Below are 18711 nucleotides of genomic sequence, written 5' to 3'. Positions count from 1 at the left end.
GTGGGGTTCATTGGTATGCAACAACAACACGTATTTTAAATATTGTTTTGTTTTCCAGCTGCAACATAATAGTATGTTACGGGCACTGCACCACTTTACAACATCATTCCTTTTATTTTTTTCAAAAATAAAGTGTTGCATACTGCATTGTTAAAAAACCGTGCTGCCACAATATTTTAAACTTTTGGACATTTTACTTTTTATATTTGTAGTGAAAAAGCTTACCTCACTATGTTGGGAAACGCATCAAATTCAGGAGAAGTTAATCCAAGTGTATCTTCATCAGTTAGTAGAAGTAGAAGTAAAAATGCTCCAGGAAACCGATCTGATATTGGATGGAAACATGGATTTGATGTTAATGGTAATGGAAGAAAAGTGAAATGCAACTATTGCTCAAAGATTGTAAGTGGAGGCATATTTAGATTTAAGCATCATCTTGCTGGAACTAGAGAAGATTCTGAGCCTTGTGCTTCTGTTCCGGATGAAATAAAAAATTTGATGATAAAAGTAGTTGCAGAAGCTAAGAATGCTTCATTAAAGAAAAGAAAGATAAATATCGGTGAAGACGAGGAAGAAAGTGAAAATTTTGAAGGAGGACACAAGGTATTCGGTTTTAAAGGAAAAGAAAAAGTTGCTACTACTAGTAAGGGGGGAGTTCAAGCAACTATAAATCAAATGATGAAAAAAGGATACAAAGAAGAAGTTGATGCTCAAGTTGCTGAATTCTTTTACACCAGTGCCATTCCTTTCAATGTAATTAGAAATCCAGCATTTGCAAAGATGTGTGAAATGATTGGTAAGTATGAAGTTGGATACAAATCACCATCTTATCATGATATTAGAGAGAAGCTCTTGAAACAAGCTGTGAAGAAAACAGATGCAAATCTTGAGGAATATAAGGAGGAGTGGAAGAAAACTGGATGTACAATTATGTCTGATGGTTGGACGGATAGAAAAAGACGTTTTATTTGCAACTTCTTGGTGAATAGTCCTAGAGGGACGGTTTTTCTTTATTCACTTGACACTTCAGACATTTCAAAAACAGCTGATAAAGTTTTCAAAATGTTGGATGATGTTGTCGAGTTTGTTGGAGAAGAAAATGTTGTTCAAGTTGTCATTGATAATGCTGCAAATTTCAAGGCAGCCGGAGAGTTGTTGATGCAAAAGAGGGAAAAATTGTATTGGACTCCATGTGCAGCACATTGCATTGATTTGATATTCGAAGATTTTGAAAAAAATTTGAAGGTCCATGAATTGACCATTAAGAAGGGAAGAAAAATTACAACTTACATTTATGGGAGATCAATGTTGATTTCCTTATTGAAAAAGTTTACTAAAGGTAGAGAGACCTTATAAGACCAGGTGTGACTAGATTTGCCACGGCTTATTTAACTCTTGCTTGTCTTCATGAATTGAAGGCATCGTTGTTGACCATGTTCAGCTCTGAGGAATGGAAGACAAGCAAGTTTGGAACTTCACAAGAGGGGAGAAAAGTAGCACATGTAGTATTAGATAGTCGATTTTGGAAGAATGTCTCCATATGCTTGAAAGCTGTTGCCCCTCTCATGGTTGTCTTAAGATTAGTGGACTCAGATGTAAAACCTGCAATGGGTTTCATTTATGAAGAGATGGACTGTGCAAAAGAGAATATTAGGTCTAACTTTAACAATATCAAAAAGAGGTAAATTTTCAAACTTTTACTCATTCAATGATTAATTACTTATGTGTTAGATTATTTCTGATATAGCATGATTGATGTAGTTATGAAGAGGTTTGGAGAATAATTGATGCTCGATGGGATAATCAACTTCATAGGCCTTTGCATGCAACTGCCTATTTTCTAAACCCTCATTTCCACTATGAACCTAACTTTAGATCTGATGATGGTGGAGAGGTGAAAGAAGGATTGTATTTTTGCATGAGAAGATTGATACCAGATATGACAGAAAGAAGAAAAATTAATTTACAAATTGTTGAATTTCATAATGCTAGAGGCCTGTTTGGAATGGAAGATGCAAAAGAGTGTAGGAAAGAGTTAAATCCTGGGGAATTGTGGGACATGTTTGGTGATGGAACTCCAGAGTTGAAGAGATTTGCTATTCGAATTCTAAGCTTGACTTGTAGTTCTTCTGGATGTGAGCGTAATTGGAGTTCATTTGAAATGGTAATTTAAATTATTTTTAATTTCTAAATTCCTTTATTATGTTTATATCTTTACTAAAAATATTATCTTTCATTTTAGGTTCATACAAAGAGAAGGAATCGTTTACATCAAAAAAAGATGAATGATTTAGTTTATGTGATGTATAACTCCAAGCTGAAAAGTAGACAGATTCGAAAAACTATAGCTCTTCCATTTGATGACATAGAATCAGATGATGAATGGATAGCTGAAGAGACAGATGATGTTGTTGAGATTGATCAAGTTGAAGGTGAAAATGATAGTGAAAATGTTCACTTAGATGGAGCAACAACAGATCCTGTTTTAGATGCTCTTGATCTTGATAACATAACATTTGAGAACAATGAGGATGCACAAGCACAACATTCATTAAAGGAAGAGTTAGATGATGATGATGATGATGGAGATGATGATGCCATTATTAGAGGATTAGAGGATTAAGCATAGAGACTTTGACATTTCAATTTATATTTTACATTATATCTTTATGAACAATATTTCTATGAACTTATGTATTTCACTTTATATAATTTTGTTATCTTATTTGAATTAGAATGTTATTTATATTTTTTTCATACAAAGTAAACTCTTACGAGTTTACGAGTCGAGTTTACTAGACTCTCACGAGTTTACGTAAACTCTCGAGTTTGACAACCTTGAGTTAAACAAAATAAAATAAATGTTTCAATATATTATAATTTATAAATTATAATAAAAAGTGAAACCTAACAAGGTTGAACGTAAGACTCAACCTTTCTATAAAGGATATTTTTACTCATAAAAATATGAGTTAAACAAAATAAAATAAATGCTTCAATATATTATAATTTATAAATTATAATAAAAAGTGGAACCTGAGAAGGTTGAACGTAAGACTGAACCTGAAGGATATTAAATGAGTTAAACAACAAAATAAAAATTATAATTTATAAATTATAATAAAAAGTGTTGGAACGTGAGAAGGTTGGATGTAGGGCTGAACTTTCCTGAAAGTTCTCAAAACAAAATTTTGTACTCTTGTTGCAAAACCTGGTATTGATCCGAAGTAACAATGTTGAGGCCGAGCGCACGTTTATACGTCTGATTCCTCGTAGTTTCATGGGGATGTCGCTCAGCCCCACGGTGGACGCCAAAATGTTTCGGTTAAATTGGTCTGAGGTCGGTCGTCCTTCCGACGCTCAAGTCAGATATGTTTCATAAAGAGAGGTCACTATTTTATTATGATAGAAAAAGATGATTGTACCTGGACATCAATTGTATATTTATAGGACTTGTGACAGCCAAGTCCATTGATTAACCATTAGTGCAATATATTTTTAGGCAATCAAATCCAATAATACCGTATATTTGTGAAGCGTAAGACAATCTGACCTGTTAATACCTGTTAATTGTCCATAAATGACATCTGATCGGTATATTTTTAGGCAATCAAACCCAATAATACAATATATTTGTAAAGCGTAAGACAATCTGACCTATTAATACCTGTTAATTGTCCATAAATGACATCTGATCGGTATATATTTCATATAGTACATGTTTGATTATAGAAAAATGATTTGAGAGTAAATGAATGGATGAATTTGAAGAGATGAAAAGGAGATAATAATGTTATTTGTTTTAAGGAATAGATCAAGAGGTTCAAAAAAAATGTTTATAAGAGTTTGTGAATGATTTGATGGATGTGTAAGACAAAAATATGTTTTAATAGATTAAAATGTAATATTATATTTTTACCTTTATAATTAAAATGAATAGAAAATAAAATATATTTAGTTAAAATTAATTAAATAAATAAAATTTATTTAGTTAAAATAACATTTCAATAGGTATAAATAATTTAAAATAAAATGAGACTTATTGCAAATAAATTTAATTACAAACTGAATTATAAAAAAAAGTGACAATATTATTAATATATGTTGGGAATATGGACTTTTTACAGTTTAATTAAAATAATAATATTAATATATGCATGTCTAGCTTTGTAACAAAGATTAAAAAAAAAGTAAGGGTAGATTTGTCATTGTAATAGCCATCTACAATAAATCCGTGTAAATTTTCACCTTATGTGAGGATCATAATCTCGTCTCTCGTTTGCAATTCCATAGCCCCAAATCATACCAAATTTGTTGATCTAAATAAGGGATCATTGGCTTTCTCCCTCTCGCTAATAATAAATCTGTTGGACCAAATAAACCACACATTATTAAACTCAAATCTCGGGATTATTTGGAGTTCAAAATAAAGGTTTATTTTGGTGAACAAGATTAATGAGCTTTGAACTCAATTTTGCTTTGGAATACTTAGTCATTCCAAGTTTGGAAAACAAGGCTTGAAAGATTGTGTCGATTTCCTTATGATTTTTCCTAAACTTCCAAGACCGAGCATACTGTTCAAATTTTAATATTTTATTATCTATTAAATATTCAAATATACAAGATTGTTACACTTAATAAAGTTAAATAAACCATGATCAGTGAAGAACGAAGGAATGGAGGTATTTGGGTAAGAAAATGTAACAGAATAGCTCTCTATTTCGATATATATTGATGATTTTCTACTGTACATGAGCAAGACCAAATGACAAACAAATGGCCAAAAAATTATCGATTCTCACACTTGCTTTTCTGATTCCTAAGGTATGGATTGGTGAACGAATGCAAAAAACACAACACAAGCTTTTGAGATTAACACCTGGTGTCGACAAAATTGGAGACAGGCAGTAGTGAATCTGTGATCACATCACAATCTAGCCTTCTTTGAGGATAATGGTGACGGATCGCATGGAAGAGAGATGGGTGAGTATGTTGCAGACAGTGGTGGACTGCAATCAGTTGACCTCATTCTTTTGAGAGATTTTTTTTCAACATCCTTCACTTTCCCTTTCATGATGAAATCTTTCAAGCGTCTTACATCTGACAATTTTACAGGTTTCAACAGAAACTCCTCTGCTCCTTCCTCCAGGCACCTGTCAATTCGTAGGAATCAACTGTTGAGAAACATGCATAGGAATACAAGTATGCATTATTGGTAGGTGCATTATATAATGCAATGCTTTAATACAATATGATAAATTACCAGAAGCTTATATCACCACAAGAACGAAAAAAAAAACTCATGTCACAAACCTCTATCTTAGGTAAAGGATTTTGGCTATATATTTTGACGAGGGAAGGGGGCTTATTCTGGAAATTCTGTTAATAAATTTGGTAAATATTTAATATTTGTAAAGCACGTCCCCAATCCCTGTTATGATTTTTTGTCGGAGCTAAGCTAATCATGGCTTAACCAATCACGGTGCCACATATATGTCCTAATGGCTACAAAAGACTTTTAGGGAACTTTAATTACTATTCAATATGTCAGATCTACACAAGATAGGTACTAACATTTTGAGGTAGTATGTCAGTATAACTATCCTTGTCAATATCAGGCTAGAGTTAGAAAAAAGTTTATATCATTTGAGATTCAACTTATTGAAAGGATTCCACAATCGTATCCGTATACTCGTATTTTTTTCACTAAAATACTATCTTATTGTAGATGCAATAGGAAGTACATCACAACATTCCCGATACATTTTCTACTTCACCCTGCCAGTTCATAGACCAAACAACAAACACCATCGAAATTGTAATCCATGCCAAAACATAGAAATTATTTGAAGAGTTCAATGATTAAAAAAGCTAGATAGCACCTACAATTCCATTGCAGATCCAAAAGACGTGTATGCTAACGGAGAGTTTACCTATCAATTCGAGTCAATGCATTCTCCGACGACATGATAACCACTGGAATCTCTCTAAACACGGAAGACTCCTGCTGAATTTAACAGAAAGAAGTGTTATTAAGAATAAACTCCCTCCCTGTTTACAATCTATCGACAAACTCTGCAGTTATCAATCCTCAAATAAAAGGAATTATCCTGATAACACAAAACAACCTTCGGAGGATAAAAATCAAAGACACTACACACCTTGATTTTCTTGAGTAATTCGTATCCTGTCATCCCCGGCATGGAGTAATCCGTCATTATGAGATTAACCTTCGCACTCTGTCACCAAAACCAATAAACAAAAATAATACGTTAGCAACAACCTACTTAAACCACCAACGTCAAAACAACGCCACAAACTAAGTAGCAGAATTCGCTTACATCCAACCCGAGAGAACCGGTCTCTCCTTCCAAGCCCAGATACTGAAGAGCACGCGTTCCACTCTCCACAATCGTCACTGAAAAACCGCCGTTCCAAACACAAAAAACCTTCAGAACCAATCTCGATTTGGCAAACGAAAATCACAAACAGACTATTCGCAACGTCGGGTACCTTTGCAGGAAGAAACCTTGAGCAAGCGTTCGATGACATTGCGATCAACGAGGCTGTCATCAACGGCAAGAACGTGAAGCTCTGGCGAACCAGAAGGAGACTCCTCGAGCAATTCCGTTAAGTTTTGCCGGAAAATCTCACCGGTGATGGCCATGAAAGTGAAAAGTTTAACAGAGGTGGGTGGTGTGAGAACAGAAAGTATAGAGAAAAATGGGTGGATTTTATTTATATATTGTTAGAAGGGAAAGGGAGAGAGAGTGATGAATATAAATATAAAAAGTAAAATGAATGAAAAGTAGAAGAAAATAATAAAGGCGATAGATTCGGAGAATCCAAATCTGGGAGATCTTTAGAAATCCATGAGAAGCGATTATGCCACCTCCAGCTGTCCCTTCTCTTCTGAGGTCAAAATCAAAATCATACTTTTATTATTACCAGTTTCTTTTATTATTTAAATGAATTAATAATACTAAGTTTGGTCACAGTCAGAGGAGGCCAGCCGGTACCTCGTTTGGGTCCACTGTCCATGTTATTTCCTCGCCTCCTCAATACCCAGTTTTGACTTCGCATTGCCATTGCCCCTTCTTCTCGCATGTATCTCACAGGCAGGATAATCCACTTTTAATTAAGTAGATTGAACTGAAATTTTACTAAAATTAATTTTTAAAATTAATAAATGCTAGAATATCTATAAATATCTTTTTATTTCATTAAAATTTTACTTTATTATATAATTATTTTTTATAATGATCAAGACATAACACAAACACAATCCGTATATACTATTAGATTTACTAATCAATAAAAATTAACAAATAAATCTTAGACATGTCGAAAAAAATATATAGAAAGAAGTAACGGGCTGACAAAGAAAAAGATAAAAAGTTAACTTATTTTATTTAAGAAATTAGTAAAACAAAGGTGAAGAACTTGACGTGAGATGATCCTACGAGTTTAAACGTAAGATCTTCTAAACTCTTATAATCATTTAAGCTGGATTTGTTACATTAATTATATTCTTTAAAAACATATAACTTTTTCTGGATGAGTTTCGATAATGGAGACCTTTCTCTCAGTCTCTTTATAATTTAAACCGCAAATTTTCATTAAGCATTTAATGTTGTATTACATTACCATTCAATTACCAAAGTTATCAAAACTCACGATTTTTAAATGATCTTTAATAACCTAACATCAAAATTTAAGTCAAACACATAACCATACCTTAAAGCCCATAAATATTTTCATCAATTTAAATTTATTATATCAATTGGCATCCATTGAGATGTTAACCTACACAAGACAAATTCCCAACTAGGTTTATAGTAATTGATTTAGCATATGTTATTGCATTCCATAGTCAAAACAAACTTCAAACATGATAAGATCAATTCAACTTGCAATTATACTTAGAGCCAAATTCATGTAGCAAATTTTAAGGATAATTCCATCTACTCTTATTCCACCACAAACCAATTTAATTTATAGTCTCTAACTTTCCAGTATATAACTTCTCAAATAATTTATACCGAAACGGCCACATAACTTGTTATGCTTTCTAGTGAAATTTGAAATATATATTTCAAATGATTTACTTTACTATAAAGGAAAACCAAAAGAATAGACAATTATCAAGATATTTAAATTAGAATATATATATATATATATATATATATATATATATAAACAAATACTTATAGTTACTTTTTATGCATAATTAAAATATATTTTTTATGATAAATTTAAATGACTTCAATTAATTTAAAAAAAATAAAATTGTAATTACAGGACTTCAGCTGATTAATATTTTTTAAAGGTAAACCAAGTTATATTTCCAAATTTGACTTTTTTTTATGAATTCATGTGAAATTAATATATTTCATATTAATAAGTTTTTTTTTTGTAATGAGGTAATGTTTTCAAACAATACTCTTATTTGGATAATTTTTTAAATATGTTTATTCTTGCAGTTTGTTAAAATTATGCTTGGTGCTCAAAATCTTACAAGTTCCATAAAAAAAACCACATCAATTGTTTTTTAGTTTTTTAAAAAATGTTAAATTATTTTTTATCTATAAAAATTGAATGCACCTTAAAGATTTAGAACAATTACCCAAACACCTTAAATCTGAATTCTGTGAAAATAAATATTTTGAAAATAAAATAAACAAGGGGTGGGAATAAGAAAGATGTAAAATAAACAATTCATGCAATTATACAAAAATGTTAAAATCAGCTTCCATTGTATATTGTATTTGGTTATACCCTCATTTCCCAGAAAGGGATTGCTACTTTGTGAAAGTGTGGGATGAAGAATGAGAAGTGAAGAGTAGAGAATAGAGAATAGAGAATAGAGATGGAAGAAGAAAAAGCAGCGGCGTACTACGAAGAGTTGACCCGCAAGGGCGAGGGGGCCGCAAGATTCAAACAAGGTCTCGGCTTTTCCTCTTCCGCATCAAACGACGACGTTCCCAAACCCGGCTCCGCCCTCGCCTCCTCCTCCTCCTTTCTCTCCAAATTCGTCAAAGCCTCCTCCACCGCTTCCCAATCCGACAACCCACCGCAAGTTAATGCTACCTCCGCTCCTTCCGAGCCGGAGAAGCAAGCGCAACTGCAATCCATTCACGACAAGCTCAAGAAGAAGCATTCTTCCGAGCCTAGGGTTTCCAGCAGGGAGAGGGATAGGGATAGGAGTAGAAGACGAAGCAGGAGCAGAGACAGATACAGGGAATCGCGGAGGCGAAGCAAGAGTAGAGAGAGATATAGGTATAGAGATTCCGAAGGGGATAGGGAGAGAGGGAGACGGAGAAGTCGAAGCAGAAGCGTTTCTCCTCGCAGACAGCGTAGGTCGGAGAAGGAGGCGAATGATATAGGAAAAGCGGGTGAAGCGAGAAAGGGAAGGAATGTTGGGACTGATTATTCCAACCTAATTGAAGGTTATGACCGTATGGTACGTTCAACTCTTCTAATTCCTTTTTTGTTTCTTTCTCTCGCTTTGGCCTGATGAAGATGTTGCTTGCTTTCATGTCTAGACACTCTTTATAAATTCTCTCTACTATTGGCTGGAATTTGTTTGTCATGATCCATGGACATCTTTTGTTGCTATTGTGTACAGTCATCGGCTGAAAGAGTCAAAGCCAAGATGAAGCTTCAGCTCTCTCAAACTGGTAAGCCAATAGATCTCCCAAGGCAGAAATTATGCATACTTCTTGAATGCATTTTCACCATATGTCTTGAAATGAACTATTTTTTTTGATGTATCGAACACTGATGTTAGATGCACTGATCCTGAATTTTCTGAAAATCTTTCCTGTAGTCGACTAGTTTGAGAATGAAATGATTATGTTAATCTTACGCGGAAAACTTAGTTTTTGGTACGAATACTTGCCTTGCCTTCTCTGGTCCTTTTGTAGTATATGATTATTTGATGTTAGAAACTACTAGTTAAGGTTGCTACTATATATCTGAAAAGAGGTAGCTATTACAAACCAAAATTTTAATGTTTCACCCTCGAAGTGTCGATATAAGTTATAAATATTTGCTCTCTAGCTTGCCAAATGAGGTGGTTTGTTCATATGGTATTGAATTCTTTTCTAATATACTTGATACTTTTAAATGTAGCTGCACATGATTCAGAAAAGGGCGTGGGATGGGAGCGATTTGAGTTTAACAAGGATGCCCCTCTTGATGATGAAGAAATTGAAGGTCACACTTGTTTCTTAATATATTTGTTGTGGGATTTCTATCTGTTGTGTTCCTATGAATTATTCAATTTAATCCTTTGTTTTTAATTCCTTTTTGGAGCTATAAGTACAATGTGCCTTGCCTGCTAGTCGTTCCCCGTTCTTGGTAAAAGTCACTAAAAGTAGAAGATTTTTACATTGTTCATTTCTATGTAGACATTTCTTGGGTCTCCCTGTCCTTCTCCTGTTAATCCAGTTAACATTTTCTGTATCTTGTTATTGGAAATGAAAGGAACACTTTTCTCAGTATTGTCTAATTAATTGTATGTTTGTCGGTTATTTATATGTTTTTGTTAAGAGTTCGTACTTTTCCGTTGTTGAATATTGGTAGTTTTCAGCTATATACGCTTGTAATGAAAGTTAGTGGTGATGGATTTTGTTGAACCTAATAGAACTGATTGTACACGCCCTCCATCTGCAGTCGCTGAAGATGATGCATCCTTAGTCAAACACATCGGCCAAAGTTTCAGATTTTCTGCAGTTCAGGTATCTTCCTCTTCTCTAATGTTTGAATAGTCAATTTGGTTCCTCTTTGATGGACATGTCTGATCATTGTTTGGAAAACTGAATTTCATATTGTTACGTAGGCTAGGAGGGAGGAACAAATACAAGCTGCTCATGAAGAAGCAATGTTTGGTACTCCGGCTCTTCCACCTCCCACTAGTACAGATAGTGAGCCTGAAAGGGAGAACGAGAAGGAGGTTGATAAAAAAAATATGGTTACAAGCCTCTTAAGTGAAACAGTAAGCATTTTCTATGCCACAGAGGATATGGATGAGTATAAGAAATAATTCTAGTAACCCTGTTATATTTGCTTTCAGTTGCTGGCCAAGCCAAAGGGGTCTTGGCGTGATCGGGTTCGGCAGGCTTAGAATTTTCCCCTTAAAGTTGATATGATGACAGAAAAGTTGGCCAAAATGTCACAAGGATTTGGCTTTTACCATGTCTGCAAAAATTTCAATCTTGCACCTGGATTTACTGTAAAATTACTTTTAGTTTCTATATGGTGTGAGGTTGCTTTTAAGCATAATACCGGCAACTGCCATCATTTTCAAGTGTGTAATGTTTTTTGTAGTGTGAGTTTGGTAGTGAAGTATTTAGAGGGAGAGATTGCAGGTGGAAGAATGTTAATACATAGGCTTTACCTCTTATGTGCAGTGTTCACCATCTGCCTGTATTCGGTGCCGACTCACTTTATGTACATTTTTAACAATGACACCTTAGATAGATGAGCGATGATGCAACTTCATTGGACGTGTAATAAGCCTTATCTCCGTTTCAAATTTCAAGTGTCTTATTGGCCTATTACAGATGATTCATGTATGGGATGAAATTCACAAGACATAAAACATATAAGGTTGAAAAATTAATTGAATTTAGCCTTCGAGTGATTCGTTGGTTTTGGAATAAAAGAGTGATTATAAATTGTAAAAAGAAAAAATGGTTGGTTGAGTATAATAAGTAATTAATAGGTTTAATGTCTCTTTAAGTCTCTATTTTTGTTCAGAATTTTAAATAGATCTCTTTCTTTTTCGGCGTTTCAATTGGATCTTTATTTTCGTAAAATTGAAGTAATTAGAGGTTTTCTGTTAAATTGGACAAACATCGTTTAAGTTTGGAGTGCGTGGCATAGTCAATGTATTATTTTAAATAATGTGACAGTTTATACATAATTAATGTGTATTTTATAATTTCTAAAGGAAAAGGAAATTAAAGGCAGTGACTCTTTCTGCAATTGAGGAATGAAATTAGGGTTCGTGAGAGAAAGTTGAAGAGGCGGAGCCGACGAAGGAGTTGAAGTTCGCCTTGGAGGATCTTCCAGCAAGCTGGTTCTCGAGGTCAGCGAGTGTTCTGAGATGTTGTTGCGGAAGAGCAGGATGAAGGAGGCGTGCTTAGAGGCGAGGAGGTTGAGGTAGAAGGTCTTGAAGAGTGTGTGGCAAGGGTCGGTGGTGCCCTGGAAGACGCAGACGTGGTAGCCGCTGGCGAAGGAGGTGGAAGGCATGAAACAACAATGTTATGCGGGTCGGGCATTGCAGCAAACACGACCCAACCACAGGAACGAATTGCCTCCCCTCTCAAGAGTAACGAAGCTCATCTCTAATCTCTCTTCCTGCCGCCGCAAGCTCATATGGTCTCCTCTGTCAAGTTCACGACGGTGAGGCAAAGGCAAGGCGTCTCACGCTGACGACGTTGACAATCCTATCCTTCCCCTTTGTTAGGTTTTCAGGTTTTCTTCCTTTAAGGTATGAGTTTTTTTCTTCTCTCAAGGGTTTTCAGATGATGAAATATTTATGGATCTGGTTCTATGTTGTGCTAAAATTTTGTTATGGACGCCGCATCTCGTCCTCATCGCATTCATGCTCTGTTTGTCTGATAAAATGTTTTTCTTTCGAAAGAAGTAAAAAGTTGGGGTTTTGAATTTTTGTTGTGGTACTTGTAAATGTAATGGTATTGTTTGCTGAATGTCTTTGGTTGTTCTCTATGAGCATTTGGATGTTGATACGTGTTTTAATTATTTATTATCAATTATTTTTATTTAGTGTTCATGATAATGTTAGTTTGTTACTGGTGGTGTTATAAGTCGCACACTATGTGATTGTGGTAGGTACAAGAGTTTAATTTTTGAGAAGTTGGTTGTTCTTTGTTTCAGATTCTGGAAAAGTTTTTGGAGATGGAAGGTTTTCATGCCTAGACAGTAGACAGTGAGTATTTAAAATATATATTTATTGATCATCAAATCTTGAAGAGAATAGAGAACTTTTATACTCCTTTTTTATTAGTTGAATGATTCTAAAAGCTACTCTTTTTTTTCTGTCATGGATGCGTGATTTGGTTATCGGAGAAGATGAAGGATAGCATTCCAGGAATAATTTGGTTACCGGAAAAGATGAAGGATAGTATTTCGATCCTGGAACCTGTGGGTTATGGGCCTAGCACGCTTCCGCTGCGCCACTCTGATTTGTTGAAAGTTACTTGTTGTGTTTGCTATATAAATATAAATATTCTGCGGACAAAAAAATTGTTTAACGGAAACTCCTTCAATTCTGTCCATTGGAAGAAAATTTATTGTGAAATCATATATCTAACAAGTTAAGAATAAAAATCAAGAAAAGAAGAGAAGAGCATGCTGAAATCAAATTCTCACACACAGTTATTTTAGTTAAATTGTTCAAATTATCATTAAGCTGATTGGAGAAACTGCAAGAATATAAATTCTAAGAATATGTTAAAAAGGTTCCTCGAAGGTTTCATATATATGTCAGATTTTAAAAAGTTAGAAAAAATAGTAACTAAGTTTTTATGGGACAGATTCAATACAAAAGGAATGGAGTAACTAACTTGTTCCTAGCTCCAGAAATGTTGTGTTATTGATGAATATCTCCATTGGTGAACCACCTGTTCCACAACTTGCGGTGATGGACATTGGCAGCAGCCTTACATGGTTTATTTGTCAACCTTGCACATCTTGTTCACAGCAATCTGTTTCAATATTTGATCCTACAAAATCCTTCACATGCAGTGAATGTAACAGATGTGATGTGATGAATAATGGTGCTGAGTGAAGAAAGGCCCACTATTTTGAAGATGACTATGAAAGTTTTTCTTCTATTTGAATGGGATGCATCTCTACTTTCAGAGAATTGACTGTCAACTTCTTGATGGATGAGTATAAATTAGTGCTAATTCTGTCTTCTTTTTCCATTCTACATGAGAATTTACTCAACACGTTAAAGGAGGTGAGGTAATTAACGTTCTTATAATTTTTTTTTTTGTTTTGCCTAAATGCTTTGCGAAATAAAGAAACATAATATTTTTTAACTTTAATAAGATATTTCTATTTTTTATTTAAATTTTTCTTTACTACGTCACAATATATATATATATATAAATTAATTAAAAATAATATGAATGATAAAGATATATATAAAAATGACACAAAATAGTAAAAATCTTTTAAACATGGACACCCAAAAAGTAACTAAAAATGAAACATTAACATTTTTTGTGCTATCGAGTTTTGATATGCAAGCTACCAGTGACAGTACTCATTTTTACACACCTAGGATTTCAAAAACCTCCGTTTAAGCAAAATTCCACATCGTTCACTTTAGAAGATGTTGAGACGTTTGATAAATATGATGAATCTCGAAATTGACAACTCTTAATCTCAATATCCCACAAAGGTTAGCTTTTCCAAATACTTCTTCTAAACTGTGTAAAATTACATATTCTTGGAGGGCATAAAAGCGGAAAATAATGTTATACATGAAATACAACCCAGACTTTGTGCAGCATGTTCTCCCAATAACGTCGGAAGTTTCAGGGCTATCTCCATCAATATTGGGTTACAGTGTAACTGGGTGCGTACACTGAAACAAACTATCTAGTTCTTGTCTTCGCAAACTTGGGTCTCGATGCCTTCTTCTCCATCTTTTCCCTCTTCTTGCGGGTCTTTTCATCTTCAAATGATTCCTAATTCACAGAAGAAATGCATAATTTACGTTATTAGGGTCTGTTCTTTTGTGGTCCGAAAGTAAACACTGAGCAACAAGGTATATGGTTCTCTTTGTGGTCGGAAGTGAACATTGATCATCAAGGTGACCGTACCTCTGAACCTTGTGGCAAAAATCCTTTAATGAAGCCAAAGGACTTGTATGCTCCAAAAGCCGGTATCTAGAAAATGCCAAGCAAAGGCAAAATTATTTCACAGACTTAGTTATGTTTGATTTCAAATTTAAGAAAATGTTTGATTTATATACAATTAAACAAAAGTTGTTCATATAGAAAGAGATGCAATACAAGACACGAAGCCAAGCGTGGAATTGTTGAGAGAAGGGTTGAAAAAAAAAATGAAAACTGAAATTAATGATAAAAAACACCTAATTTTATGTTTGGTATCTAAAATACTGGCTTTGGAAAAAATGTAGACTTCACAGATTTTGGATGAGAAATTGATTGATTGGTAGTGTAAAACCATTTGTGTATGGGCACCATGGACATCGCTTAGCTAACAGTTGGAGAATAATCTTTTCAGAGACAGAGACCATCAAAGTGAACTTTGTCTCTCTTAACAAAGTGTTGTTCTCTATACACATGACTAGGAACTGAACCTTGGCCAACATGCTAAAGAAACTCAATTATAGATAAATGACACTATTTTTGTCAGCTCCTCTCTCTAGCATTCCAGTCTCTCCAATTGTACATTGATTGTTTTCAGGTATAAAGAATACACAACATGCACTACAAGAAACTTGTTCTCTCTGGTTTCCTCTCTTTCTTGGAAAGTACTCTTCCCTAGGGTATAAGCACTCCTATGTCTAACTACAGCACAAGATAGCGAGAGCACATACAAATGCACACAGCTAAGGATGGAGTACGGTAAATCTCTCTTTACGGACACAAGAGTGTTTGAAGTAGCTCTAGCGCAAAAACTATATAAGATTAAAAATTTAAAAGCCTATATTCTAAAGCTGACACATTTGTGAGCAGAGCCTTACCACAACATATGTATACCAGAACTTTCCAGAGATAATGGACATGACTTGCACAAAACATGTTATGTAGATAACATCGTGTAAATATCTGCAAAAGATTAATAATGAACATCATACACCAACTCAGAAGATATAATGGACATGACTTGCACAAAACATGTTATGTAGATAACATCGTGTAAATATCTGCAAAAGATTAATAATGAACATCATACACCAACTCAGAAGATATAAGGAGAGTGAATTTAATCGTCACACAGTGACAGCGTAAAACAATTTTACCCATATGACAGTTCATGTACTTATACTTTTAGGTCGTTATAATAAACTCAGAACAGAATATGTTCTGTGATCGGATGACAGTGTATTTCTTAGTATCTGAGAGGGGTCTAATCCCAAAAATAAAAAACATAAAACTAAGAAGAATCATGAAACATAGTCATCCCAGATACATCAGCAATTAACACAGGAAGTAGTTGAAAATGATACAACAACAAAGACATACCCACAAACTCCACCTGTAGACATATCAAACCCACCATCTAAAAGTTCACCATCTTCAGCGTAAGCAGGAGTTGCCATCCTTGCGAGCTGTTGATAGGGAATAACATATGCCAAAGAAGTAAAAATCAACCCAATCCAGTGCTTCCAGGTGAAACTCGAATGGAACACCAACATTCTTAGCAACACATAGATAACCTATATATCAATTCAAAAGTAAACATAGAATTAGGTTCTCAATCGACAGTATCGAACAAAAAATTGGTTGCAACAATCACAATTTAAGAGAATAAGAGAGAGCACGTTGCAGGCGATGATGACTTGGCGTAGCCTAGCCATGTGACGAGCATTCTCTTCCTTGCGTTTCTTAGCGCCCTGATTCGCCATTGTTCTCTTCTCCTTCTTCCCCAAACGACCACACGCTACTGCACTTCCGATTCTGCTTATGCGTTGTCGTTTGCTGGAACAGACCGCAATAACACTCGAACTTCGACAGTGGGCCATCCGGCCCATCACACTGAATTGGACTGTACAATTAAACAGTACTGGAAGTTGAAGTTGCTCCCTCCACCCTCTCAAATGCTCTCTGCACCTCTCCAAACAATTTTTAATTACAAAGGATAAAAAAGGAATAGTGAGGTATTGGAAGCAGGGCGTGGTGATGGAGAAAGTAACACCTAAACTTTGTAGACCAATGGACTTAGGGAGTCGAGGGTTTCATCCTGCACCTCCAAATTTTTTCAAAATACTTAACTTACCCGTAATTAAATAATATGAATATTTAAAAAAATTAAAGTGGTCAAAAGATTCCTTTTGTAGCAGTGCCTGAATAGAGATATTTTCTCTCTCATTTCATTTCTGTCTCACATTTCCTTACTGAGTTTCTTCTCTCTTTTCTCTAGCTCTCTCATAACACACTCACTGTGCTCTCCATTCTCGCACAATACACAGCACAGTGAGTGTATAAATTAATCATTCAAACAATATAAATATTAAATTTATATAAATATTAAATTATAAATATTAAATCATTCAAACAATATAAATATTATAAATTTATATTATCTCCTTTCCCTATATAATTTGTTTTTCTAAAATATTAAATTTTCTGTTTAACCTTATATAATATAAATTAATTTTAATTTTAATTAAATTTAACTTAATAAAATATAAAATAAAATTTTTTAATTATTTTTTCATGGTAACGGATATTTGAGGGTACAGATAATATAATACTCACACTCAACTTGCTTATAAATGGATATTAAAATACTCGCGAATAGTAAATATCTACGAGTATCAATTATTCGTTGTGGATTTTATCAACGAATATTTAGGGATACAAATTTTTTTGCCATTTCTATGTGATATGTTCAGTGTCATGTCACACTGTTATTGTCATATGGTCACAATGTCAGTTTGACACGTGACATTTTTATTTTATTTTCCTAAAAAAATTAAAAAAAATTAAAAAATAAAAATAATAAACAAATATTTAAAAAATTCAAAAAAATCACAAACTGACACGTGACACCTTCTTTAATTATGTTGTATGGAATTTACTACAATGACCTAATTGTTTTAATTTTTCGAAAATAGAGATCGAAATAAAATAAAAAAAATAAGTGAAAACCTATTTGAAACTTCTTAACAAAATTAGAAACCTCGAAAATATTAAACCTAAAAAAAATTCATTTTGAAATTTAGAATTACCGTGTGGTGCAAATTTTTTGAATGAAAGAGAATGGAAGAAGATCATCTTTTAAAATACAGGAGGGATTTTTTCTTGTTTACTTTAAAAAATTTGAGAGAAAAAAGTGTACATTTATAAAATAACACTAATATTTTTACACAAACAAACTAAGAACAATTTATAAAATAACACAAAAAACTTAAATATACCTCATAGTTCAACAAAGACACTGAGAAGAATTTAAATATTTCAAATATCTCAACCAAATTAAAATTGAAACCATACTTTTTATTGTTTCATTTTTAATCATAAAACGAGTTTGGGATTAAAAGCTTAAAAGTATCGATCCATATATTTGTAAAAATGATTCATACACTATTGAATTTGTGAGTTTCAGAGCAGGTCAATGGATTGATATGATTTTGACCTAAATTAGAAAAGAAAAAAACAAATTATAGTCCAAATCAATTTCTCCAAAATTGTTTTTTATCCCTTGTTTGTTGCAGTTTTTCAAAACAATTTAAAGAATAATAATATTTTGACTCCATTTAAATTTGTAAACACAAAAGAATAATTAAAATTTGAAAAATAAAAGTAAAAATATAATTTAAGAAAATAATTGGATCCTATCAATTGCAGTAATTTAATAGTTTGTATTTGAACCCAACCATTACAAATCCGAAATTTTAAACCAAGTAATAACCTGTATAAATCTGTTTGTTAACATTTATTTTCTCTCATTTTTTTGTTAAGTTTGACTCAAGTT

General features: G+C 33.5%; 4 protein-coding genes and 1 long non-coding RNA gene across 8 annotated transcripts; 3 read left to right on the top strand and 2 right to left on the bottom strand.

The window, feature by feature from the left end:
- The first annotated feature begins 231 nt into the window (after nt 1-231).
- LOC108329753 (uncharacterized) lies at nt 232-2623 on the top strand. The gene is made up of 4 exons (XM_052871503.1): nt 232-1245; nt 1419-1681; nt 1762-2164; nt 2243-2623. The coding sequence occupies exons 1-4, from the start codon at nt 232-234 to the stop codon at nt 2621-2623; spliced, it is 2061 nt and encodes a 686-aa protein (XP_052727463.1).
- A 1522-nt stretch (nt 2624-4145) lies between these two features.
- LOC108330435 (two-component response regulator ARR5) lies at nt 4146-13764 on the bottom strand. 4 transcript variants are annotated; one of them, XM_052878629.1, is made up of 8 exons: nt 13172-13255; nt 7020-7152; nt 6514-6912; nt 6342-6418; nt 6162-6239; nt 5934-6007; nt 4880-5153; nt 4146-4364 (listed from the first exon to the last, which is right to left on the bottom strand). In XM_052878629.1, the coding sequence occupies exons 3-7, from the start codon at nt 6665-6667 to the stop codon at nt 4928-4930; spliced, it is 609 nt and encodes a 202-aa protein (XP_052734589.1). In that variant the 5' UTR covers nt 6668-6912; nt 7020-7152; nt 13172-13255; the 3' UTR covers nt 4146-4364; nt 4880-4927. The 4 variants fall into 4 exon arrangements, with proteins under 4 accessions (XP_052734589.1, XP_052734588.1, XP_052734587.1 ...); XM_052878628.1 differs by lacking the exons at nt 4146-4364; nt 13172-13255 and adding an exon at nt 13596-13764 and having other exon boundaries at nt 4702-5153; XM_052878627.1 differs by lacking the exon at nt 4146-4364 and having other exon boundaries at nt 4702-5153; nt 13172-13252.
- Nucleotides 8761-11514, top strand: LOC108330426 (uncharacterized). The gene is made up of 6 exons (XM_017564914.2): nt 8761-9463; nt 9629-9680; nt 10135-10218; nt 10678-10742; nt 10844-10999; nt 11078-11514. Exons 1-6 carry the CDS (start codon nt 8870-8872, stop codon nt 11126-11128), a joined length of 1002 nt encoding a protein of 333 aa, XP_017420403.1. The 5' UTR covers nt 8761-8869; the 3' UTR covers nt 11129-11514.
- On the top strand, nt 11944-13307 carry LOC108330454 (uncharacterized). The gene is made up of 3 exons (XR_001832300.2): nt 11944-12499; nt 12907-12958; nt 13102-13307. It is a non-coding gene; the product is annotated as an uncharacterized LOC108330454 (long non-coding RNA).
- Nucleotides 13765-14382: 618 nt separating the features above from the next.
- LOC108330443 (uncharacterized) lies at nt 14383-16713 on the bottom strand. Its single transcript, XM_017564928.2, has 5 exons — nt 16556-16713; nt 16257-16450; nt 15755-15839; nt 14865-14930; nt 14383-14729 (listed from the first exon to the last, which is right to left on the bottom strand). The coding sequence occupies exons 1-5, from the start codon at nt 16637-16639 to the stop codon at nt 14637-14639; spliced, it is 522 nt and encodes a 173-aa protein (XP_017420417.1). The 5' UTR covers nt 16640-16713; the 3' UTR covers nt 14383-14636.
- Between the last annotated feature and the right edge of the window lie 1998 nt (nt 16714-18711).

Source organism: Vigna angularis, chromosome 1, assembly GCF_016808095.1.
Source record: "Vigna angularis cultivar LongXiaoDou No.4 chromosome 1, ASM1680809v1, whole genome shotgun sequence".
NCBI lineage: Eukaryota > Viridiplantae > Streptophyta > Magnoliopsida > Fabales > Fabaceae > Vigna > Vigna angularis.
This window is presented reverse-complemented; position numbering and strand designations above follow the sequence as displayed.